We start from the raw sequence: 27,942 nt of genomic DNA on the forward strand, positions 1-27,942 counted from the left end.
TTATGTTGTTGTACATAATGATTTCATTAAGTTGCCTAATATTTACGTGGTATCTGAAATATTATTTTAATGTGCAATTAATTTTTGCTCAGACAATTATGAAAATAAAAACGGTCTGGTATTGCCTTAACGGCGTTGCTATATTTCTAACACTATTTCCATGTATTACTTCTATAGCCAGTATGGGGGAGAAATAGTATTGACATTTTTTATTGTATAGATTCCGTTTAATAATCCCAATTTAACCCGTGGATTTCTAGAAAGAAAAGAAAAACAAACTAGGCTATCCACAAAGACTAAAACGTGGATAAATTGTGTGATTAAAATTAGATTTGTGAGTTAACAAACTGCTGTGATGTCTCAAGTGTTGCAATTTGCAGGAAAACACACCAACAATATTATTAAAAATGCACTAGCATGAGGAAGAAACCATCAGGACAGCATACAGGTTTGATGCAGTGCAACTGGAGCATGACATGAAGATGATATCAGTCTTAACTAAACACACTAAACAGTATTGAGTAAGAGGCCGTGGGGTTTCAGGCCGGTGATTTTTGGACTCGGAGCTGAGTCTTCACACGTTGCAGTCGAGATCTGTCATGGCTTGTACTGCAGGACAGAACAAGAGGCGCACGGTTTAGGCTACTTGTCCAAGTTCCCTGTTTCGGTCATAAAAGTGCGTAAATATGTGGCATGTGGGAGGACGACAGGCGTGTGTGGGCACCTCCACTGCTCTGAAACACACTTCATTACTCACCCCGCGGTCGGAGCGTGTTGGAGAGGCCTGATCTGGCCTAATATTACCCCCGACTGCAGAATGCTTCATACTTACAAATTATTTGATGCCGAATGGCAAATGACGGCTTTAAAATGCGGAAAACGTCAGTTTTTACATATAGGTCAACTATGACCTATATCTCCCGAAGCAAAAGAGAAAGCAAATAATAATGTGAAAGTTACTTTTACTTGACACTGGAAGAGTTCAAATTAAAAAAAAAAAAAACTCTGCATGAGTAGAAACGTATGACGCATTTGGTCTTTAAATGTATTTCATTAAAATGCTTAAAGAAAATATCCCTTAGTGACTTTTGTGTAAAAAGTAGGCAGGACTTTAATCATAAACACTGAAATTAAAATGTATCGACTATTATTAGAGGTAATTACTTCACTAGTCTGGCAAGTTTCCTCTGAAATAGTCTAAAGAATCGTTTGGTTTTCATGTTAAACATATGGTCAGCTAAGATACTGGAGAATGCATTTCTTTAAATTTGATATTGTAGATACCTTCCTGGTTGCAGACAAACGCTCTGTGTGAGCCACCTCAGCTTTTCCACTTCTAACAAAAATCCTAACTTCTTTTTTTCTTTCTGTAAACGCTCTACTTCCGTGCGTAAAAGGAGACGTGGTGCCGTGCGCCGTTTCCAAGAGTCCCTTTTCCCGGACAGTTACCAGGCCTCCCTAAAGAGGGCAGTCAAGCATGGGCTTTCTGCTATCTCCACAGCTCCCAGCGGCCACAGACCCAGGAATTCACATTTCACAGCCTCGGATTTTCCAGCCGTGGTGGAAAGGCGAAGCAATTAAAACGTCGCCTGGGTTTTTTAAGAGCGTATTTTTTTTTTTTTTATTCCTTCTTCTTTAGTGTAAATAGAATTCACTTCGGCAAAGGCAGTAAAAGCACAATAGTTGCTCGGAGGAGAGATTGAGAGAAAGGAGGGCTGAGTATTGATTTATACGCGCATATTGTTATGGATAAAACAGACTCCCTCTTGTTTGCTGGTTTAGAAGAGAAAAAAATAACAAAAAGAATACAGTGACTTTGGTATTCGAGTCTGCTCCCCGAAACGTATTAATCAGGGATAACTCGGCCCCTCTTGTGTTGCCTCCTCGCTCGGCTCAGCCTCTCCCTCCTGAAGCGCAGTGTAATCCCGGAGACAACCTCGGCTGCGTGAGCGCTGCGCTTCAAGCGGAGCCCTTTGACTGCGGGCAACAAGGCGTGAGGGAGAACTAATCTTCCCATTTACACGTTTGTAGCAATTTTACCTAAATGAATTTTAATGCCAAATGAAGGATAGTTGCCTTTTCCTCGCATCCCCTCAGTGTGTGAGGAAATTATGGCAGAACGCATGCATTAGCTGCACATTTTCTGCAGCAATGGGAGGGAAGTTTGAATGAAATCCGTGCTCCAGAAGTAATAAAAGGGACTTCTGCACATGTCATATCCGTGTGTAAGAATATAATTTGAGACTAGTTCTGAGTTGTGTTATTTCAACAAAAAAAGTATTTATTTACAACACAAATGTACACATATACCCTCCAAAGTAAAAGCATAAGAATCATGACTCGTCTTAAAAGGAATTTTAAAGATGTGCGTAATACATGTTGAAGCAATGGATAATGGAAGCATGATAACACACGCAAGCTCAAACGCACACAGACGCTCACTTAAACAAGCATACTGACCCTCACGTGCACACACACACACACACACACACACACACACACACACACACACACACACACACACACACACACACACACACACACACACACACACGCACACACACACAGACCCCCAGACGCAGTGATTTTTACATTCTCCCCTGTCTGTGGATCAGCATTACATCATCTGGAGAAATCAAAATGAAAGGACTGTGGCATAAATGGTGTTTTCCCGGTGTCTCTGCCTCTCCCTCTTATCAGGCCGCATCAAATGAGGAGGGGAACAGAACCCATTGGCCATGTGAGTGCTCAGCCATGTGACATTAAACACATCAATAAGACACTGGAATAGACCGGAACAGGCACACACACGGAGAGAAACGAGGAGCAACATGTTCGTGGAAAGCATTTGTAGTTTTCCCATCCCCTATTACTTTTTCTTTTGTAAGATTTTTTGACAGTGTGTCATGATGCTATGTCTGTCCTTGTTAGTACAAACTGGACAAAGGCAACCTTGTCCACTAAAAATGTGAATTTCTAGAAAGCATGTTTGGCAGATTGAGAGTTTGTCCAATGAGTCTCTTGATCCCAAAACTGTCCAATATTTTCCAGTAAAAACTTTAAACTGATATGAAAATATATATATATAAAAAAAGAAAGAAAATCACTCCGTTTAGAGTTACAACATGTAAACAAAGCAACAGTGATACAAGTAGCTGTGCCCTGCATGTCTGTGAGGGGCTGTGTGTACTATGTACTGTATCAGGAGAAAAACAAAAAGAAACTTTCTGGACCGCCATCACTCTCTAGAATAATCCAAATAAAGGCCACAAGAAATTAAGAGTGATCGCATTGTTCATTTATTCACTCCTTTCTTAAAAAAAAAGCAGTATGACTCAATGGAGGGTGGGGCAGGAGGGCAGATTTGATGGCGAGCGCACACACACGCACACACACACGCACACACACGCACACACACAGTGTGGAAAGAAACCAGATAAAAGAGAAAAAAAGTTCACATCCTTTTTTAAAAAAATCTATTAGAAACAACATAATATGCAGAACAATACAATAGCATTTACAATACTTAAAATTCCCAGTTCTTGTGAGAGTCCAGCGTAATTTTACAACAGTATACAGTATATTTTCTTTATCCACTCGCTTCCCAGACTAGGGGCTGATATAGTTATTCTTAATTTCTTTTCTCTTGCTTTCCCTCTTTCCAGGTTTCAATCCACTATATTTTTAAAGGGCGGCCTCCTTTGCTTTGCTCGTGTCCTGTCAGATACAGACATTGGCTTCTCTTTGGTCCAATTCCATCGTCCCAAAGAGTGGCGTGCTCCTCACAGGAAGCCTCTTTTGTTCACCGAAGAGTCAAGAATAAATCATCAGGTGTCACATTCACCGAAGGTAAGGGCAAATGACCCCATCGAGTCTCTCGTGTGTTGTCTATGCTTGCAATCACAATCACTTTAATGGAGGAATCCATGCGGGCCTAGTCGGCGGCGGCAAGGGGGCATAGTCTTGTGCCCAAAGGAGAAGGAGGAGGAGTCTGTCAGGAGAGGGGGAGCTCGTATGACGTGGGCAAGGTTTCATATTCTTTGCATCACCATACGGATGCAGAGAGAAATATTGTTGGCAGCCATGGAGAGCTTCCATGCTGTGGACATCGATCAAATGGTGTTGGGTCTTGGAGGTGAACGGAGGGGTTTCGGATGGTTCTTGTCATCAGGAAGTCGGGGAGTCCCGTTACCAAGCTCTTCAGGCCTCTGTGAGACACATGATCCCCGGTTCGCCCTGCAGCTCTGAGGAAAGAGAAGATCAAACCGGTTAACCATCAATGATCATTTTTCCACAGGTCTCACAGATGAGATGGTTTTTTATCACTGTGATGTCAAAACTCAAAACAGTTTTCTATAGATTGAAACCCATTTGGTGTCAAATGACCAGTTCTGATGTTGCACAGACAAAATACATAAATAAATGAATAAAATAACACTCCCATTTACATGCAAATATTGATCAAACACATAATAGGTTGGTGTAACATTACCACCACAGAGGCGGCAAGCATTTAAGTCCAAAAGAAAACTATTGAATGAGTTAGATCTCATTAATCATTCATTAAATACAACAATAGATCACCCTAGACCTCAGAAGGCAGACGCTTGGGTTACATTTTCTGGCCGACAACACACGAACATTATAGGATCTGCTGACAGGACCCAGTAGGAGCCGTATAGTATGTTGTTGGTGCTGCAAACCCAACACTGTGCTAATCTGGGTCAGAATATAGAGCGGAGCCTGCTCTCAACACACTGTGTGGCTATATGAGGGAGACAGAGAGAGCACTGGAGGGTTTAGTAAGTTAATCCTACACCAACAGTAATGCTACTTTAACAGTAGGAAAGGACTTAGAGGCCAAACACACACGATCGACTTGAAGTGATACGGAGGTTAAATGAGTAGCATTTCCTGGATAATCTGTTTAACAGGACTACAAGGATACCTAAAATTAGCCTCAGATGCTCCTCTTAAATGTTTGCAGTCAGCATTTTTTTTTATGTCTACACTGATTAACAAGACTTGAAACTGTACTATTTCTGTCACTCAGCCAAAGCAACTAAAACTGGTGCAACCTGCTTCATGCCACCAAACCTGCTCAGACAATGAGCAGGTTTAAGTAAAGAAATCCCTCTGCACCCTCTCCTGTCCCTGCATTGGGCTCTTTGACACCAACAATAGCAACAATAGTCATTTTTCTCTGCAGGTGGAAAGTCACAACTGGGGACCAACAGCAATTGTTCAAACCGAAGAGGGAGAGGTGATGCCCACGGCTGCCCGTCACCTGAGAGCGCCCCGAGCCCGTCCACGTGCTCGCCGTGCACGCAAGAGGACGGGAGGATGATAGCAGTGAATGCATTCGTTAAATCTTCACATTTATCAGTTTTAACCAAAGCCGCTGAAGAGGAAGGTTGCGTAACGCAAGTGTGAGTTATTGACTCAGATTCATTTAGCTTGTTTTGATTACATAACCTAACTAGTCATCAAATTAGTGGCTTTTGAAGCATGATGGCGAAAGAAAGATCAATTACTTTTCAGTAAAGGTGAGGTCAAATGGAAGAATCACCGCAAAATTTAGATTTCGTACATTTTTACAAAAGACAAGCATCTAGAATATATTCGTGCATTGATTTGCCAACACAAGATATTTGACTTTCTGGCATTTTTACATGGGGATAACGAGACCGCCCTGATTACTGCAGTAAACCCATGTCAAGGGTCTAATAAATGCTATGCGTGCTTGAAAGAGCACACATCGCTAATAAGGTTTTTCACTTAATAAGCCAATCAATACATTGAGCTGAAAGCCTCAGTTTTTAGACTCAGAGGGAGGATTCCACAGGGGCCAAATCAACAGGGACACACATTCACACGGACAATACAAGGGGGCACAAATTCCCCACTGGGACCTGTGTTTCTCTTTTTTCTTTTTTTCCCCTCTCCACTGTTCGTTAATAGTAAAAGTTCATCCAGCAGAAAAAGAAGTTTAGGGCTGGGGGTGACGGTGGAAGCCGGTGGTTGGGGCTGAGGGAAGGGATCTTGACCTCTTCAGCGCAAGGTTAACAAACTTGTGCTTAATGACTGCAGCAATGAATTCTGGGACAAAGGGTCTCCAGCCGAGATTGGTAGCAAAGGGGTTGCAAGCGGCGCTCACTGAAGCGTTCTGCCCGGCATTTTGCGAAAAAAGCTCCTGGTGGGTAGGGCCGAGAAAAACCTCATAGTCTTTGCATCGTAATTAATTCTTCCTCTCTGTGATAACTATTGTCTAGAAACTGAAAATTGCGGCTTCCAAGGGGCCGCCCCCCCCTAGCTAATTTTGTGGAAGAGGGAGAGCAGGGGAGAAGAAAAGGGGAACGGGGGTAAGGGTCATCCGAGAGTCACTCTCGTCGCCTATCAAAGGCTCAGCTCGCTTCTGCTTCAGTTGCTGGACTTCATCTCTGCTGACAGGTGTATTGTTTCACAAGGGGATATGAGCTCTGTAATCATCACTGGGTGGAAAGCATAACGCTCTTCAGTAAGCAGGACTAATTGGCTTTAGTTTTAACTAATGTTGCAATGTGACTGCTAGGCACACCTTCTGTATCAAGGCTCAGCACTCGGCAAGCACAATAACCGCTAAATTCAGCCCCGCGGTAACAAAATCTCAACTCTGCTAATGAAAATTGCTTATAAAATAAAATGAACCTGTGCTCTCTTAATCAAATAAGCTAACTGTCCCCCCTCCCTCCTCTCGTGTAATAACCTATTAATTTAATTGGTCATGAAAGAATATAACACATCCCTTACAGATAATTGACCTAGAAAGGAAAGTAGCAGTATTTGACAAAGGCTAGCTACATTAGCAAGTGGCTCACTGGTGACTTGGGAAGAAGAGTCTGCGTTTTTTTTCGCCACTGTCCCTTCTCCCGACTCCCATTCTTCCTCCTCCCCTCCCTCCACCCCTCCCTCTTGTCATTTACTCTTGGTTGCCATCTCTTCATCCGCTCCTCCCTCTTTCCGTCTACCTCTCTGTCTACTTCTCTGCGCTCTGCCCGTCTCGCAGAGGATTCCTCTGGTGGCCCAATTACGGGATTCAGCAGGCAAATTGAAGCTGTTTAAAGCAAGGTCTGCTGGGAAGGCTAGCAGCTGCTGCAAAAGAGGCTGCTTGGACACGGCAAAGCAGCCCTCATGTTTGCACACTCGCACATAAACACAGACGCACACGTCTAATCCTGGAGTGCCGCTTTTTCTGTTTCTACTTCCTGCATTTTAAAACCTGCAGCATATGCCCCCTTCCATGTGACGGTTGCCGGTCTCTTTTGTTTAAGTTTGTGGGCATTTGTTACAGAAACAAGGGTGGTACTTTTTCACTCCAGTGCAAAAGCGAATGGGAGCATTTTGTGCGGAGGGTTAATAGTCTCTATTTTTGTAAACTGAATACGTCAAATCCATTGGTCACACCTCTGTTGATGGCATATTTAATTTGGATCTAGTCAATTAGGCCCAGCTAAGCTCCATACCCTGCTGGCTACCTCCTCCATTTTGCACCAAGTTTATGTCCCCCTCTCTGGCAGGAGTAATCCTAATACCATACACACACTTATACACCCAAACATCAGCACACGCATGTATTTCACACATGAATGTGCTGTGGTTTACGTACAGTCGCAGTGGTCTAAATGAACGCGGTGACACGGTGACTCAAAACAATGAGGTTTTGGACACAATTGGACTCAGAGCCACTTTTTTTTTCTTTTCTTTTTTCTTTTTACACACTGTGCACTGTGACAACACCAAGCCTGTATACATCCAGATTTATGTGGGAGACTGTTTTGCCCTGGGGCAAGAGTGAGGGAAAGAAAGGGAGAGCGAGGAGGGGGATGAGGTGAGAGAAAGAGGGGGAAGGAAAAAAACAGAGAAAAAAGGTGTTGTGTGAAAGAAATGGAGGAGGAAAATTGTCAGTGAGAAAAACCACAAAGAGGGAGCGAGACAGAGCGAGCATTAGAAAGAAGCAGAGAAGGTGATGGGGTGGGGTAGCAGGGGGGGGTGGGGGGTTAGCATGTGTGTATTAATGTGGCTCATGCACCAACAGCAACCCGGCAGATTTATGACACTTAAGGGGCGCTCACTTCTCTCCTTCTCCTTGCACCAGCTACGACTGCTTACATTTTTGCCAATCAGTCTGTTGCCATAGCGACGTCATACCTGCTACCCCCACTCCCTAGTCCCCCCCCACCCACTGTCCCAACCCATCCCTGTCCTTTTTCCTTCTCTCCTCTCTCTCCCTCTTTGCCCCCCTGTTAATAAAAGCATGCGTCAAAACCAGCGTACACCACGCGATTTATTGATACTCATATATATAATCACTGAATATCAATAATTGAGTTATGTTTTTTTTTTCCGCAGTTGTTATTAGTCTATTTTTCTTACTTTCACCACCTGATATGAAAAATGTTCATGTGCTGCTATTGGTTGTGCGAGAGAACGAAGCCCTGGGCCGTGCACACGCGCAGAAACATTACACGCACAAAGAGTTACAAGGTTGAGATCAAAGGCTCTTATCGCCCGGCCGAGGGTGGGAGCGTTAGAGAGAAGGTAGCAGAAGAAAAGGACTCTGGGAAGAACAAGAGCCTGTTTGTATATAAAACAAATTAAGACACAGAAAGTCAAAATGAATCATTATCAAACATTTAAGTTTGGGGGAAAGTCATTTTTCTGATCAAGTACTTGCAACATTTAAACTCCCATGCACTTCGTGTTTTTAGAGTTTTATGAGAGTACATTCTTTTATAAAATGACAACAATTGCTGCGTATTCTTGCAAGCTAAAAGCTACATATGTATCATATTAGAAATGCACAGCATATGTGAGTCTGAGACCTTTTCCAGTGTCTTCAGTGCTGAAAGGCTTCTTCATCAGCTGATGGAGAAGCTAATAAAAAAATAATCTGTCAGTCTAATCAGTTTATTTGAGTGTGTACTTACATTACCATTTGTGTTGTGACTGGTCGGACTCGGGTTGGGCTACATGTAGTGCCACTGACCTTCCATGCCCATGTTCATACCCATTCCTCCCATTGGTCCTGGAAAATGCAGAGAGAGAGGAGATAAATAAAAAGCGCGTGTTAAGTCCTAATTCATTATTTATTAGTTAATGCAGAAAATTGTAAAAAAAAACAATGAGTTTATGGGTGCGTGATGGGTTTTACTGTGAAACTAATTTGACAGACAGCGTAACAGCCGAGCCCTCTAGCTCTGGCGGCGGTGGTGAGATGTGTGAAGAGGATGAGGAGTGGTGCAGGCTGGTTAAGTAGCCCGGCAGTTTATCCAAACCGGCTGACTCTCGAGTGTAGGGTGAGGTGGGGTGAAAGAATTGAGAGAATCCCAGAAACCAGGGGGATATAGGCAGACGAGAGGGGCTTAAGGACAAACTCTGGGATTAAACCTGATGGCGTGAGAGAGGGACTCGGTGGGAGTGAGGAAGAGGATGATGGTGTAATGTGATCGATCACACCTGTTCTGGTTTGTATATGAAGGAAGGGATAGTGCATGTGCTGCACGGTTAACAACTAAACCACCACACAGCAATGCAATAGCCTCTTCTAAGTGCTTATGTAAGGGAGTTGGAGGGGGGACACAGGTCCCAGTGGGGAGGTGGATATTGTAGATTGACATCTAGATCTAAATAAAGTTAAGGGGACGGCATAATTGAGAGGAGGGAAAGACAAATCTGGAGAGATTCGAGGGGAAACGTTAAAGGAAGGACGTTCAAGAGAAGACAAAGGTATGAAAATGAGGTAACAATAAAAAGACGCAGGAAAGAAAGGGACAGACACGCAGAGGAAGCCCTACCAGGTGGTCTGATTCCCATGTGCTGCTGGCCGTCCATGACGAAGCCCCCCATCGGCTGACCATCTGGATTGTAGGGAGCTCCTTGACTTACTGTGGATGGAGGAGAAGACGGGGAGGCAGGGATAGAGGGGTGGGAGGGGGGAGGGGGAGCAGAGTGGTCAATTAGTACTTTTAATTAAGGCTCAGTGGCCAGACCGGGATCATCTGTTGGCTGTTGCACGCACAGGAAGCTGCCGTTGTCTTTAACGTCATTCTGCTCCATGTTTGTGCAGCACTGTAAGCCCCTGGTAGACTTTAATGCAGCTAAATACTCTAAGAGGGATCAGACTGGGAGTTTCATATACAGTATACCATGGTGCATTTAAGATAAAGAAGGACTTTGGTTTTAAAGTCATTATTTAATTATAGTCAGAAGCAAACCACTGTGGCGTGTCAGCGTATCTGAGTCCCTGTTTAATCACAATTTCATGTGGAAGATACTTTTGTTCATTGCCTTTGTGGTTATCACTGTTACTGGTCATAATCTGATTCCATCATCTCACAGCATCATGCACATTCTTTATAAATTTGCTTAATCGTTTGTTCTAAGGTTTGCACAAAACAAAAACTTCAAAGTTAGGACCACAAACATGCTGCATCTGACTTCTGTTAACCTTTTCTGCATTAATAATGGCGTAAGTTTGCCATTCCGGCATTTTTATTCAAGACATTGTTGGGATTTAACGCCAACTCACAAGTTTAAAATGTCTGTCTTGAGCTTGAGCATTTCATAAAATGATGTTTTGCCACATATTCATACGTAACCGTGGCACCCTTCGATGTATATTTGCACTTATATGACATTCAGCCTGATTTCATTTGTGACAACAAAGCTCTAGTTCATTCTTGTTGAAAAAAAACCCCCAGGATCTAGCTCCCACCTAGAGGTTTTATCTCATAAATACTGCCTAAAACTGAGCAGCGAGGATAAGTGAAACCTGATAGGGTTCCCATTTTTTGCTCCCTGCCATTGTTCTTTTTTTCATAGAAAACCACTTACCTTCAATTTAGGCTGTTTGGGGGTCAGTGAAGCAAAAGCAAGGCCTCGGCCCCGCTGAATGCCTTTGAACTTTACTGCGCCCCTAATGCCACCCTGACCTCTGAACCCTATTACAGGTAATAAAGTTTACGGCAGTCCAAACCAAGCCATGCACCAGGGGGACTGCTCACTCGCTCCCTTTGCTCCCTGAAACAGCCGCAAATGGGGTTGAGCAGGGGTGTTTAAAGAAGGGGAGGGGAGAAGGGTTGGGATGGGGGGGGGGGGGTAAAAACAGGTCTGGAGCCAAAAAGCCAATCAGCGGGAACCCCAAAAAAAGAAACGGGCATAGTTGTCGAGGGGGTTAAGAACACAGCTAGTTTTGTTTACAGCATGAGAAGCAAAAATAAATCCACTCATCAACTCATTTTCAGCCAAATTATTATATTCTTCAGTCAAAAGGTTTTTTTTTTCCACAACAAATGGCATGTCAAAGTTGATTAATGGTTGCTGTTAATGCTGTAATGTCTTGGTTCTTAACTTTAGTGGTCAGTAATGACAGCTGAGGGGGACGGGGGTCCCCGTAGGATTTGGAAGGGGCATCAGTCCCGTATTTACCAGCTGAGAGGCCTCCGGGTGCATGGAGTGAGGACGGCTTTCGCTTGCGCGACTTGAAAACAGTAACTACAGGAGACTTGCCTGCACGGTTTGACTGGTCGATCATGGGCTGCACTATTCTCCTCCTCGCATTAATGAACCTGAAGAAGAAGATGGAAAAAAGGGGAGGGGGGTGGAGGGGGGGGGGGACATCGAAACATAGTCAGAGCTTGATACGAAACAAGATTAAACAAAAAAAAAACGCTGATTAATATCTTGAAAATGTTGGCATGTAGCACAAAAACAACCGCACTGCCAAATCAGCCTCTTGCTCTCAGCCAACCATAACAGTGATATGGAGTAATTATTCTCCCATAAGCAACCCTGAGCCCCAGTAAAGCCCTGGTTAGAGCCACAGCGAAAGTCACATCTTAACAACCTTAATAACCGAGGCAGTCGTCTTTGAAAAAGTCCACAACTTGTGCAAACTTGCTTGAACATACACACAGTAAGCCCGAACACTGGGGTCTTTGTGGGGGGAGGCTTAACCGGGATTTTTTTCTCTGCCTGTCTGAAACATTTCAAGCCATCTCTGCTTTGTTGGAGAGGTTCCACCTCACAACGAGCTGAGACTGCTGACTGTTTAACACGCTTGGCTTGGAAACGTGGCGGTGTGAGAAGTGTTGCTGACAGAAACATATCGCGTTGCCACTGGTGAGAGGCATTGTTTGGGGGCGATACTCTGCTACGACAGGTGACCGCGTGCTACTCGTTCCTCTCCCTTTTTTTTCCCGGCGTGTACGTGTTTTAGGAAGGACGACATATTCCTTGCATGACCTTCTTCCATTTATTGAACACACACACACACACCATGACTCATTTTAATCTGCTTCTCACTCATTTTCAGCGCACTCTTAATCCCTCTCCCTCTCCCACCACTCCTGCACGCGCACGCACACATTCACGCTCTTGTGCACGCTCCCACAGACAGCACACTGGCCTTGCTCAGCCTAACCCCTTTTGAAATGACCCCTTGGCCTGTAATGACCCCAAGGAGAGAGGGCTCTTGGGGCTTCTGACTTGATTTATGTGTTCCTGCTGTTGCCCCACCGGACACTTCTATTTCTTCTCTGAAAGGGGAGCATTAGCTGAACTTAAAGGGAACAATAGGGCTGCGAGACTTTTAAAGCTGGAAGGCCAAGCATTTAAGAGCTCAAGGGAAGGTGAGGAGAAAAAAAGGACCAGAAACAAAAGGACACAAAAAATGCTGCATCTGTATGAACCCCGATACGTGAGTCCGCTATCAATGTAGCAACTTTTTAGTATTGCCTCAAAGCCGTTTTTTTTTTTTTTTTTTTTTTATCCCGCCTGCTATCTGGTCTGTTTCATGGGCTGAAGACAGAGTTCGAAGGGAATGAGGAGAAAGAGGAGGAAAGAGATGGATACCAGGGGTGAATGATTAACCGCCTAATTGTTTCCGTGCATCGTTTTCAATAACTGATCTGTTATGTCTTGCAAGCTGCTTTGAAAAGCACTTTCGTCAAGGATGCTGGCGGAGCTTTTTTTTTCTTTTTTTTTGTTGGTGAGGTGAAATCTTATCACTTGAACTTGAGGCTTTGGCAAGTTTTGTTGTCTGTTTGTTACAATGAAGTATGCTGAATAGGAACTTTGGAGGGGGAGAAAGAAACAGAAAGAGCAAAGGGAGGAATGTAAGAATGCACTGACATGGCAGAGCACCATCAAATGAGGGAATGTCTGGAGTTTTATCACCAACGCCCTCTCCCTCCCTTCCTCCCCTGCTACCCTGTTTTGCTGGGGGAGATATGCGAGGAGGAGCAAAGGAGCAAGGGCAAAGAGCGCAGAGGAGGCCCGAGCATTCCTGCAACTCTTCTCTCCTCTGCTCTCCAAACCTTTTACAGGAGGACGAGGTCAACCCGAGGCCAGTGCAGGCTAACTGTTGACCTCTCCTTCTCTTCACCTCCTTCCTCTCGCCCTTCATTGCCGTCTTCCTGCCCCCTGTTCTTCCTCTGTCATGCCTTTCCTTGCTTCCTATTAATGTCCTGCAAAACATGATTCCTTCTGCCATCATCAAATACACTGATGCAGCAATAGGGGGTTGTTTTTTCCAGGAGATGTGCACGTGTTTCTGACTACAACTTGACTCAGGGAGGAATATAATTGACTCGAAATGTGTCACCAGTGCTTGAGTACTGTAAGAATCAAACAGGCTATGTTTAGATGAACTAATATGACATATAAGTGTGTTGTTGTCACTACTCCTAAAAGAACAACAGTGACTCGGCCTCCTGTTATCTGTTTCCTTCTCCTGCTCGCTCCCTCCTTATCATTCCTTCCCTGCGTGGTGGAAACTGGCAGCCCACCTCCCATGCAGCGATGGATCTAGAGTCTGACCCACCAAACTCCCTCCTCCCAAAATCCCTTGCCGGTTTCCTGTCCCCGTCGTCCCCATATCAGAGGCCAGATGCACCATGGGGCCTGGAACAAAGGATAAAATGCCTCTCATAATAGCAGGCAGGGGAATGGAGCGATGGAGAGCAGGAGAATGGGAGGGAAGAGGGACTGGGAGAGTTTGTGGGGGGGGGGGCTGCTCTTGTCTGTAAACCAGACACTCTTGCTGTGACCGTTAATAAGCTGACGGAGAGAAAGAACGTGAGAGACGGAGAGAGGCTGTGGTGGGGAAGATGGAGAGAAAGAGGAGAAGAAAGAGAGGGATAGAGAGATAGAAAGAGAGAGAAAAAAGAAAGGCAGAGTGAGGCTTCACCTTTCGCCGACCCCTGGGTGCTATAGGGCCCGTGTTTATGGCCTGTTCACTCCCCTGCCTCCCATCACAACACAATGAGCTGCACTATTCGCCTCCACTCCCAGCAACAATAGTGGGGCTATTTTGGGGTAACACACCACTGGTGGTACGCCTGAAGTTAGCGAAAAAGATGACAAAAAAGCACAGAGGAGGAAGGATGGCCTTGTACCGTTCAAGGAATCCAACATCCAAGGAGTTGGAGCCCCACCAGGAGCACACATGTTGGACATAAGCATGCACCCATGAAGCGGTGGATCAAAATACATGTCGGCCACATGTTATACCAGAAGCTCAGGCACTAAAGTCATTTAAGGAGACTTTGTGAGTCTCATTCTCTTTGTCTTCACTCTATTTTGCCTTCTGAGATTGCTAATGTTGGGATTAATTCTCCAACCTCTCTCTCTCCCTCCTTTTCTGGGAAGACTGGAACTGATTGCAACGCCGTCTGCCAAGCCCCTCGCTAATGTCCTATTCTCATTACGGCCGAGGCGCACACACATGCACAGACACTCCGAGCCGAGTCGTCTGCACACAGGTGTACACGCGGCGCACGTGAAATGCCAAATTAAAAGCAAGAAATTGTCTTTTTCATCAGCTGCCTTTGTTGCGTGACCAATTAGGGGATAATTTAATAACGAGCAGTGGAAAGATGCAGATTGGATATACAAAAGGTTACTCTGCGAGCTCATTGATTTAAATTCATGTGCAGTTCTCGGTATCTGCGGCACACATACTCACACATGCACATCTCGTGAGCCTACGACTAATATTATATTAGTAATACGAGACACACTGAAACACACGAATGTGCACATGTCCTCAGCACTCACTAGTAGCATTGCATTAGTAATCTGAGAGAATTTGCACACCCCGAACCTGCACAAACCCCACATTTGTACACAGCTGGGTGTTTCAGCAGCACATACATTCATCAGGACCTGGCGGTGTACATGCATATTCAAATCTGAGAGCCACTTAAAATAACTGTGTAACCACACACTCCTCCGGCCTGCCAATCAATGTGATTTAAAACACTAAAGAGAAAGCGAGCTCTGACGGGTAGAGTCGTGTAGTTATCATCAGGTTGTCACCGCGCGGCTAGCATTGATTGTCTGCTGCTCAACCACAATTAACGCCCAGCCCATATAAATCCTTCCTACACACCAGTGACGCACGGACACACACTTACACTTTAATATGATGTAGTACAATATATTCAACTTTCTTATTTTGGATTTGCACTTGTGCACACACGATTACAACAAATTATAAGATACTTGTACTGCCTGTTTTGACTGCAACTATACTACATTATCCCATTCTGTGCCTCTGGAACTCTCCATCTCCTTAAGTGATTAGTTATTTTTATTATAGAGCTTATGCACAGCTGGAGGCGGGAGTGCATTCAAGCTTGTACCTGCACACACAGTTTGTGTATATATATTTGTGTGCATTCTGTGTGTGGGTGTGAGAGGGAAGTGCAGTTATGAGCTTCTCTCCTTTTTATCCTCACTTGACGAGCTCAGTCATAAATCACCTCCTTCTCGTTTCCCCCTCCATGTCTCCTTCCCTCCTTCCCTTCCTCTCCTCCTCAGTGTCGTTTGCAGGTCAGATGCCTGGATTAGATGTTTCAGATTAGTTTAAATAAACCAACACAGCTGCTGGCAGAACTCTTTTAGCAACTTGTACAAAAATAAAATCCCTATTAATTGATGGAAACTTAAGTAATAAATACAAAACTAATACAAATAAGTGGACTACTGAAAATGCTGTCATAAAATCTGGATGATTTATGATCCTGAAAGTTGTTCAAACTACTAAAGTCTAAATTTAATAAATTTCAAGGAGTTACAGGAATGTATTATATATAAGTGCTTTCTGAAAGGTCATTCTGATTGCTTCCCTAACAAAAATGAGATTACTTGATGTAAAATCCACCTGCATCTCTTTACCTCAGATTATTGCTTTAATTAGCAGTTAGCAAATTATTATATATATGTATATATATATATATATATATATATATATACCGTATATATATATATATATATATATATATATATATATATATATATATATATATATATATATATATATATATATATATATATATATACCGTATATATATATATATATATATATATATATATATATATATACCGTATATATATATATATATATATATATATATATATATATATATATATATATATATATATATATGTGTGTATGTGTGAAAAAAGTATTACTACATTGATTTTACTTTAGTTAACCACATATAAAATTATACACCTACAATTACTTGTTTTTAATTGAGGATTGACCTTATTGTATGTCTAAATTACATTATTTGTGAGAACATCGTTAGAGAATTATTCAACAAATGTCTCGATGTCTCGTTAAATTTTAATCTCAGATCAGTTAAACTACTTTATCTTCATTTTCTGGGGCTTTGGTTGGGTCTGCATGACTGGTGTCGACTATCCATCTCCATCTATGTTAGTTTCAGTTCGTTTCCCTGCCAACCACCTTTACAGATATCCCATGCCGAGTATTATGAAAGAGATATCGCATAATCCGGTTTACTACATTTTTATGACCATTTATTGAAGTTTCTTCTGAGGTTTTTAGTTACAATTTCTTTACAGTGGTGGATGTTGTTTTTTTTTCAAAAGATGAAATATACTTAAGTAGGCCTACAAGTAAAATTACTGATGTAAAAACTACTCCAAAAGGTACAAGAGCACACACGTAAAACTACTCAATTACAGAAAGACGAGTAAACGTAATTAGTAACTTTCGACACCTCAACAAGTACAAACATCTCCGAGCGCGCACACAGAAACCGACATACAGGCAGCACGCCATTCTTTACATGCTCTCACTTGTCACTGCATTGCATCGCTCCTACCATTTTCCCCAGAACTTTTCTGACCGACCACAAAGAGCTATACATACAAGAGAGGTGTGTAACTTCAACACAAACATTGCAACACAGCATTCCCATGATTCCTTGTTCTTTTCAACATCCCTCTTTAGAAAATGGCTAAGTGCATCACGTCTGGGTATGAGGTGTGCACAGATATGTATGGGCATAAGAACCATATGGACACAGATCTATGATTAGTATGGGGGTGGGTGAGGCCATGCAGGAGTCATGTGACCAAGCCCGAGTCCCGTTTGGCTGCATCCAGTTTGTTATGAGACAAGAGGCCTATGTTTTGAGTCAGCACAACATACAAGCCTTTTATTGGCAGGCGAACAGGCCCTGAACCATCTCCAAATGCATGCATGGCTATGCACAGACACACCCACAAACACACACACATAAACACATTCAGTGCATGCAGGGCTGCTGATCCAGCTTCTAATAACATGAGGTGGATTAGCAGGATCCAGCGCCACATATGGAGGCAAACTTAAGAAAACAGTGTGAAATTTAAAAGGAGCTTTAGACTGAGAACAGACATGGGGTCACTTAATCCCCATTACTGCACACACATAAAATGCAAGAACTTAAGTGTGTGCGCACACACACGCACACACACACACACACACACACACACACACAAGGTCCCGGTTGCTCCACTACCTAAGAGCCCACTGTCCATTAAGAGAGCCATGAATCTACCGCTAAAGCTGGTTTTACAGAGTGGAGCAACAGGCCAGGCAGGAACACACACACACACACACATCGAAAGGAGCTTGTTTTGTGTACGTGTGTGTGTGTGTGCCTGACAACCAGGTGCCTCAGTTATATAGAGGAAATGTTGACCACTTGAAAAACATACATGAACTCACTGGCTTTCCAATCTTTGCTGATGTCCAAAAGGGACTTGCCAACAAAACAAAACATAAACAACGTTAAGAGTAAAAAGGAGAGAGAAACACAGACCCTAATAACATAAAGAGAGTTAAAGGGAGCCTGTAGCTGCGGCATGTTGCCTCTGTTATTCTCTTTATCTCTATTCCTGCTTCCCTTTAGAAACATTGGACCAGACGTGGACGTGGTCGGCCAGTCATCCATCAATGCCAGAGGGAGGGGACGGCTTGAAGCCATGGCGGTGCCCTCAGACAACATGGCTGTCTCGTGCTGCCCAGTCCACAAACACGACACTGGATGGAGCCTGTGTCCTTTAGCCTTTTTGGCTCGGATCAAGATACGTGTGTCCAGACTCCCGGCGTAAGCCTATGTTGCTGCTCAGGGTTTGCATGTCCATGATGAACATGAATGCAGAGGAAAAAAAAAACTGTTTAGACTGCAGATAAACAACGGTGTCACGCTGAGCTAGTACTGCTGACTGGGCTCGCAGCGGTGACAGTTGCAGTCACCAGAGTGGTTGACCTAAATCCCCCCCCCCCCCTCCACACACACACACACACACACATACTGCCTGTGTCATATCCTGCGTCTGCACGTGTCACTTCCCCCCGCCGCCTCGCGACACAGCAGCTTTCACGACAGGGGATCCCTTCGGCTGTCCAGAAACTAACAGTTTCAGGCAGCAGATCTCTACCGTAAGCAGATGTAAAAGAGAAAAGAGTAGCACTTTTTAGCACGATTTTTATTCTTTCTCCTCCTTTAAAAAGACAAATCTCCCTGAGAAAAGTCAATATATCAAACCGTAACAATCTGAAGCCCTTTTATGCCGGTTGGGTTGTGGCCGACGGTGGCCACATCCATGTGAGAGCCCACAGACACAAGTCATTTACATGGAACCATCTCTTATTTTAACCAGATGAAATCAGTGCCAGCCCTCTGACTGTTAACGGCTGCCCTCTTTCTCCTCCATGTTTCATTCTGGCAGAGAACACTTGCCCCCGTGTCCCGCTGATTTCAATTCACAACAGTTGTTTGATCAACATAAGAAATCATCAGCATGAGAACCTCAACCGCCTGATGGCAGAGAGTGCGACAGCGGACATGTGTGCCTCTACACAGACCCCGGCGTTCACATTCCACCGCCTTTCATGTTTCAGAGCCCCCCCCACCCCCCCCACCCCAACCCTCCACTACAAAAGGAGATTGAAAAGCAAGGGAGAGGAGTGGGAAGAAAAGAGGAGGGAATAAAAAAGACAGAGAGAGGGGCGAATGAAGAGAAATGCAGGTTCAGCCTCGGGCAGCGTGCTGTGATGTAAGAGAATCAGAGAGAGGAGGGGAGAAGTGTGGGGGGGGGTACAGGGTGGCATTTGGTGTAGTGTGCGTCTCTGCACATGGATACCTGTGTGTTTAAGCACACAACCACACTGATTTCTGTTGACATAATACAGTAAAAGAGCAGGTTGTGTCTGCACAGAGCTGCAAGTTCCTGTAAAAAAAAAAGGATTATTGTTAGCCACGCACTCAAAACAGGAGTGGGGGGGGATTGGTTTAGAAATCTAAAGGTGAGGTCATATCTGAAATGTATGTGCTGGAATGTCACAGAGTTTCAGACTGAAGCAGCTCGACAGAGCTACAGAGTTTAAAACCTGCTTCAGGGCATGAGCTGAAACTTGGCCTGATAATTTCAAAGCAAGCACACACACACGCATGCACACGCACACACACACACACACACACATGCACATGCACATGCACACACACACACACACACACACATGCACACGCACACACAACTTAAGAGGACTTTCCATGAACAAGTTCCAGCATCTTTTTCTCTCTCAGCCTGTCAACACACTCAAACATGCAAATCATCTCACTCTACCTGTTTCTGTTTCTCATATTAGGAACAATTCAACTCACTTGCAAATCATGTCCAACTTTTAGTTGATCAAAAAACCCCCGTCAGATGTGATAGCACAGTATTCTTCACATGGACTGCCCTGAACTTTGAATATTTGATGGACATGGGACAGATTCAATCAGGGTAACACATTATCAGACCATCTACATCACCAGTGAAATCACTAACCACAATGAGCTACGGTGGGCAAAGTGTATTGATAAGGATTATTTATGGGGGAAAACCAGGAACTGCATCCCCTACTTTCCCCTCAGAGATGACTACGATAAGCTCCGGCGGAACCCCGTGACATTGAGCAGAATGAGGTGGTGCAGATGATGGATGGATGAGTCAGGTATTCTTTGAATATGACACAGTCACAATCTGCTTCACTTCCACCAATGTTTATGTTCATTTACATCTGAAAAGGTGAATACAACCAGCAAAACAATTACTTACTCATCCAACAAATGATTATTATGTTGGGTTTACCCTTTGTAATTAAGTAATAGTAACGCCAATACCTCATGTTGACCCAGCATATTTATATTTACGTCACTCAACAAAACAATTTCTTGCTATATGAGCCTATTATGATTAGGTGTAAATACTTTCCATAATTTTTTTTATGTTCACCCAACAAATTATTTTTTTGAGTGCAGATATGAGTTTTAATTCTCAGCTGAGATGGGTTTTTGAAAAAGAAAAAAAAGATTTGATCTGTTTTGAATGTTTTCCTGAAGTAGCGGATGTTTAACCTGCTTGAGGATCAGCTGTTTGGTGTCCAGACAACAAACATCTCCAACTTTCCTTCACGGGTGACATGAAGGAAAATCTTAAATGTTCCAGTTAAACAAAAAGAAAAAACAAAACCCGAGGAGTTCTTTTCCCTTTCAAGTGTGCTCAACGCGTTTTATTTGCTTCGTCGTCTTTCAGAGTTTGTTTCCAATTAGCCCCCACTGGACCTTGCGTAACATGGCCTGTACCTCCACGTCCTGACGGCCCTGTGCAGCCCGCTTTATTTGTTCCAAACCAGTTAGTGGAAAGTTGCCTGGTTCTGATTTTCTTGTTAAACATGATTCAACGGTTCGCCTCTATGTCGCTTGCCAATTATACGGAAACACGGGGCTGCGCCTCCTTTGTCCTGCTTTACATTTTCAGCTGTTTCACAACATTGCCAGAACATGACAATGTTAATACAACTTCCAAGAAACCAGATCCACAGAAACACAACCTAGGATGTAATGGCATGAACCCTGCATGTACGAATTTACCAAAGTCTAAACACGATGGGAACGCATAGCTAAAAATAAAATAAAATAAACATCTTCCATGTTCCCGTTTCTTTATCCCTCTCCCTTCTCACCACTTCCCTCCCATTCCTTCACCTCCTCCTCTCCTTTTCTCAGCTTATGCTTTCAGAAACCCGATAAGCGGCATATACACATGTGCCACACCGCTCATTCCTAAGTAGTCTAAACGTCCGTCTACTCTGCCCTTTTAAATACTCCCCACTCTTTCTCTCCCCGAACTCTCCCTCTCTGTCCGGGCTTTTAAGACGTTCGTAAAAGGAGGTCTTATTGACAAAACAATTGCTCAGCGGGGCTTAAACACTGCCTTTAAAGGGGTATTATTAAATTGCAGGCAGGAAGGGGAGGGGCCGCCAACAAGGGAAACCTGATGACCTCGCCATTGATTTTTACATCACCGGAGCGTTAGGAGAACTTAGCAGAGAGATACTGACTGCATCCAGGGAGAGACGTTTTATAAGTTGCCCGATGAGCTTTCAGCCGCTGCCTCTAGTCAGGGCGGTATAATTTTGTGAGCTGGTAAAAAGCTTGTGTTGTTCAAGAATAGTCTGATGCACTGCTGCCGATACATCCCGTATTGATAGGTCAATAATGATTTTGTGTACTCCGGCATTAGTGAAAGTTTCCATGCAGTACTAAAACAGCTGAGTATTGTCTTGTTTTCTTGCCTGCCAAAGCCTGGTTAAATTATTTCAGTTAAAGCCGGGCTATATTGTCTCAGATCCCACGTTTATACATATATATCCAGATGAAATACATATTTTACCTTCCAATGAATACGAATCCATGCGAGATTGGTTTACAGTGACGGCTGAATCGGTCTCCAACAGATCATTATTGTATTTCAAGCACTTATACAGACGTGTTTGAGTCTACTTATGTAAAAAGCAGATAATGTCCCTGGTGTTTAAACAGCTTGGACAATCTAATCCAGCTCTTACTTGCCCAGACAGATGCACTTCTGATCCCCAAGTATTTCTACATAAAGGAACAACGGAATGGCAAAAAAAAGAGTTCCTTTTGAGGAAATAAAAGTAAGTAGGTAAGTACGGCACTATAACTGCAATGTAAATGAATCTTTCCAGGTTTTATGGACTTTCACCGCACCACTTCAGCAGGGACTTCAGACTATATGTGGAAAACCTTTCATTTCAATGACCTTTGAGGGAAAAAAGAACCAAAAGACATAAAATTATGGTATATATCTTATAATAATAGAAAATATTTTTTTTTCCCATTGTGAATCAATATGTCCTGTAATGTATAATGTATACTGTATGTGTATGTATGTATATATATATATATATATATATATATATATATATATATATATATATATATATATATATATATATATATATATATATATATATATATATATGTATATATATATATATATATATATATGTATATATATATATATATATATATATATATATGTATATATATATATATATATATATATATATATATATACATATACATAGTTAATTGCATTTAGCTCATGTTCATGTTCTCCATATATGATTTTAGTGTGCAACTATGAACGTACCCCCCCCCACCCACTTCCCTGCTCACACAGATATACTTTCTCCATTCAAACTGAGATTCCCTGGTGCAGCGTATTTCTGCCAATAATTCATGAGTGATCTGAGCCCCTCGCCGGCCTTTAGCATTTTTATTTAATCTGCTGAGCCCCACCACGTGCTCTCTCATCAATAATGCACGCAGACATGTGTGTTAACACATCCGTGGTGCATGAGAGCAAGAGAAAGAGAGCGAGTATGGATAAGTAGCAGATAGTATGGGATATTTATATGTATGGTGAAACGCATGATAAGGATATCGTGTGTGTGTGTGTTTCTCCACTGCATTCTGTAAGTTGAAAATGCACAAAATTAATTGGTCCTGAAGTCCTCAGCTGTTGTGATGACATACATACCCGACCCAAAGTTCCTCTGCAGCAGTTTGACATGATTCAACACCAGTGGGCCCCGAGTGACTATGAAACACACTCCCTCGGAGTATTTTATATTCTCTGGGGTCCTGTCCGGTCTGATCTCACACATGCAAACCTCATTCTTTTGCAAGCAAATGCACGAGGAAACGTGTGTGTACAGTATTTGCGTTCTGGTGTGTGAATTTCGGCGGCACGCACGTCTGTCTATTTGTGAGTAAGTGTGTTTTCAATAGCCACTGACAAACAGAATCACATCTCGGGAAATTGACTCCACCAAATCAGTGGGTCAGGAGGTAACATCACTGGGGGTTGCTATGGAGACACCCAATGACGGGGCTTCCCATCCAGCACAACAACACGCCTGTGAAATGGCAGTTCCCCTAACATAACCTCACTCTGTCTTCCTCCGGCTCTCTCTCAGATTTTGTTTCATATTTTTCTCCATCATCTTTTCATTTTTTGCCAATTTTTACTCAACTTCTGTTCTTCTACTTCTCATCATTCTCCTTTTCTTTAACTGTCACCTCATTTTCCCTTCCTGTTCTCCTTCTCGATCACTCTTGCATGCTACAATGTATAGCTTGCTTCCTCAGACAACTGAACCATGCATGGAAATGTGCCTGTGGACAAGTGTGCACATGCGCACACACACACAAGCACGCACGCACACACACACACACACACACACACACACACACACACACACACACACACTTGTATACAAGGAAATGTGAGGGGGCAGCGGGATCCCAGCATGCAGGGTTTAACATCTAATACCCCTTAGATTAACCACCCCCGGTTCCTCTCTCTCACCCTCACACAGACACACACACACACATCGACACACATACATCTTCCACAAACCAAGATTAGCCACCTACGATTAACACATTGTGTGCGGTGGTCTTACGCAAACACACACATGCACACCTTCAGGGTTTGTTGCTATACCCCCACCAATAAAAATAGCAAACAGAGAGAGAGCACACAGTCAGCCTTAAGTGACCAGGCTACAGTTCATGTGACTGTCTGTCTGACTCCCTCTCCCTATCTCACACACACACACACACACACACACACACACACACACACACACACACACACACACACACACACACACACACACACACACACACACACACACACACACACACACACACACACACACACACACATAAACGCACACACGCAAGGGCACACACAGTTCGGCTTTATCACAGCAGTAAGAATTGATCCCCCTCCATGGATTTGAGAGGAGGTCACGTGATTTGATAACCTCTACAGGATTCCCTCTGGTCAGGAGTCAGTGTGTGTCTGTGTGAGTGTGTGTGTGTGTGTGTTTGGTTTTATGCCTGGTGTAATATCAGGTCTCCACAGACTGATACATCACACCCTAATCTAACGTCTGTCCATCTCTGAGGTCTCCGATTGAACAATGGCTGAGAATAATGTTAACATCATTAGGCTGCCGGTAATGGGGCGTTATCGTGTCTCATCTCTCGCTCTTTTCCCCTCTGTTCGCATCTTCTTCTCTCGCTCTCGTTCCTCATCTATTTTTGACTTGGTCTCGGCTCTTTAGCGATTCCCTCCGTCTTCTGCAGCTTTTTGCCTTTTCGGCACACTTTCCTGCTCATACCTTTGCAACTCACCGATACTTCCAAGAATTATTTTAAGGGCCGCGCAGATCAAACACCCTCCGCCTGGGCTTCGCCTCACTTACTCGTACTTCAGCCCCTTTAATTAGACATGGCTAATAACACTAAGCATGTGCTGATAGCCATCTCTGTGGTAAGACTAGCCGCACAAGGACATAGGGCCCCTTTCTAGCTTTTACAGTGTTACCTAAGGTTAAAATGGATAGTTAGCAGCCTTATTTTATGGCCCCAGCCCGTCACACTAGTGCCCAATTAACTGCCTAGTTGGCACTTACAGAGCAGTAATTTGCAAAGGCAGGTTAGCAATCAGGCTGTACACTTCTAAGCGAGTCTCCTTGTTAACAAGGATAACTTCAAATACTAAATGCATTATGAAAAAAGGCCAAGTACTCACCCAATAAAATCATTTTCAACTAAATAATGATCTGAAGACAACCAGCAGCTCCGGCTCAAGTGACCAAAAAGGCTGCTATCAATCAAAATGTTAAATTAAAGTCTTGCTTTTTCTCATTTTCCTGCTCAGACGTGTGTCGGTGTGGCGATCACGCCGTCCCTTTCCCAGCGTAAACACGTTGGGTGGCCGGCCATCTCTGTTTAGAATAGCAGGGGCATCAACTTTTTGCCAAGAAAGCATAAATGCGACGTTCACCCAAAGATTAAAACAAATGCTAATCACAGCAACGCTAGAAAAAAAGCCGCAACCTCCAAAATAAGTGAGCCAAACTGAAACCCTATAATTAGTCTCTAAGCTACCACTTTTCAAGTAATCATTCTTGTATAAGCTGTACATGTTGGATGATTTTATTGGATTTTTTGTTTCCAGATAGTAGTTAATTAACATGGATGGTCGTGTTTGGGCTGAGTTAGGCAGTTGGTTTGGAAAATCACTCCAGGCCAAATCTTTTCAGATGGATTGATCTAGGTGAGGAAGATTTGGTCGTGTGTGTGCGGGAGAGAGAGGGAGAGAGATGAAAATAGGGGTGGAGTGGAGGCATTAATTCCAATCATTAAGAACTGGGATAGCCCGGGGGGTCCAACCCCTGAAATCGACTGCATGTAAACTCTGAAAAGACTCACCAGTTGTTCACTTGTAGGATGGTGAGGCCCGTGTCTTGTGCCAGCTGTTTCTTCTGTTCTTCTGACGGGTAGGGATGCTGCAAGAAGGAAAAAGACAACACGTATGATAAAAGGCTGACCGCTAATTGTTTAATGAAGCTTCTTGTTTTGGAGAAAGCGCTTGATGCGCCTCGTAGCAGAGAAAAAGATGTTGCGGGGCGTAGGTTACGCGCACACACTCTCAAACACACAGAAGCGCACACCGTAATGAGAGGTAGAAAATGAGATGTGTGCTCATGCTCCATTGGCACGTAGGTGTCAGTATGCCAGTGTGTATATCTGGATGTATACTGTAAGTATGTGTGAGTGTATGCACATTAATACCCCCCCCCCCCCCCATCCTCCATTCATTAATGGAATATGAAATCTTGTAATTAATGGCAGCCAAAAAGGCAAGCCAATTAGAAAGTTAAGTGAAGTGGAGAAGCAGCTCTGGTAATTAGGCAGCTTTTTACACAAATATATTCGGGTCGACGGCCCCCCTTTCACCCCACTGCATATGTAATCAGTGAGTGGGGAATATGTAGCATTAACCCGATGGAATACAGACAAGCGGATGAAAAATCTCTTGTCTTTTTCTCCTGCTGGTTTCTTTTATCCAGACTGAGGTTGGTACACTGATACGACTCTGTTCATTTTGGCTTTTCTTCATTGGAGTCATCGCTGCAGTCTCAATGCCAAAATTTAACTGCATCCTTTCATCCTTTTGAGCTCCAGCTTAATATAGGAACCGGGATTTCCCCAAAAAGTGACACTTGAGTGAACGATTTAATCCAGTCATTTAGTCTTTAAACTTGAGATATCAAACCGTCCCCCGGCAGGAGGATCAAACGCTATCAAAACTCCACAATGTAGACATATGTTTTCACACAGAGATGAGTTAACTTCATCTTGATTTAGCTACTCAGCGTCCTAAATAAAGCTGCATCACTTGATTTTAGAGGCTTTCTTTCATCATTATTGCAAAGACACTAAAAGATAACTGACTTTACGTAATTTCAACTTTAGGTTTTTCTATATTCTAGCATTCATAGATGCAGGAGCCGTGACAAACAAGAGGTCGCTTGTTGGAGAAAAAAAAAAAAAAAAAAACTCAACTGACTTCAAGTCCAGTCCCAAACCGCAACCCCCCCCCCCCCCAATAACCAGCTGAGAACAGTTAACGCTGAGCCACCTGTTTAAATATATAGAATGAATAAATCGGATGAATGTGAAGTTGGCAAGTGTGTTGATTTATATTAGAGTGGGTAGTACCACAGTTGCACGGCGCCTTGTTCATATAGGACAATGAGCTGTTCATGACTGAGACAAGACACGAACTGTGCTGGACAAATTATAGACAGGCCATAAAAGAGGGGAAGAGGAGGGAGGAAGAAGGAGAGCAAAGGGGTGAATAGATTTGTGAAGTGATAGCACTAAATAGAAACATATTCATCATTCAAATCTGTGTATATATTTACATTAGAAAGATGTTCAGGACAATAATAACCAAAGGGATGTAATTTCAGTATCAATGAAGCTGATAAATGTTGGTATAAGTACATGTTTTAGATTATTTTTGCTTTCTTGGGAAACTACGCTGGAGGTTGCTAAAAGCCCCCATTTTTATTAGTTATAGCTGACACTCTGGTGACCAGCGAGCGCCGTCTCACATGTACGTGTAAGAAGACGGTACACTGCTGATAGTTAATCAGACAAGAGAAATCAGTGCGGCGCCAGCATTTTCATTTTTTTCATTACGGTTTTTTCAGCACATAATGAACAGGATTGTGTTTAATGCTGGGACGACCCAGCCGAGAGAGCGTGAGAGGAGACTGATTTTTTTTCCCAGCATTCCCTTGCACATGTGATTAGTTGCAGGGAATAGGAACACAAGGAGGCTAATTTCATGCGCTAAGTTATAATTGCATTG

The 27,942-nt window shown here is 43.3% G+C and overlaps 1 protein-coding gene across 2 annotated transcripts in view; it reads right to left on the reverse strand.

Moving 5' to 3' along the window:
- Positions 1–2,303: 2,303 nt before the first annotated feature.
- Positions 2,304–27,942, reverse strand: part of meis1b (Meis homeobox 1 b) — a 78,768-nt gene continuing 53,129 nt past the window's right edge. The window contains exons 9-13 of one of the 2 annotated variants that reach the window (XM_061745953.1): positions 25,992–26,068; positions 11,548–11,606; positions 9,834–9,923; positions 8,972–9,064; positions 2,304–4,244 (exon numbers count right to left, since the gene is read on the reverse strand). In XM_061745953.1, coding sequence (XP_061601937.1) covers positions 9,006–9,064; positions 9,834–9,923; positions 11,548–11,606; positions 25,992–26,068 — 285 coding nt within the window. In that variant the 3' untranslated portion in view covers positions 2,304–4,244; positions 8,972–9,005. Of the gene's footprint in view, positions 4,245–8,966; positions 9,065–9,833; positions 9,924–11,547; positions 11,607–25,991; positions 26,069–27,942 lie in introns of both variants that reach the window. The other variant, XM_061745952.1, reaches the window with a different exon arrangement.

This window comes from Cololabis saira, chromosome 17 (assembly GCF_033807715.1).
Source record: "Cololabis saira isolate AMF1-May2022 chromosome 17, fColSai1.1, whole genome shotgun sequence".
NCBI lineage: Eukaryota > Metazoa > Chordata > Actinopteri > Beloniformes > Belonidae > Cololabis > Cololabis saira.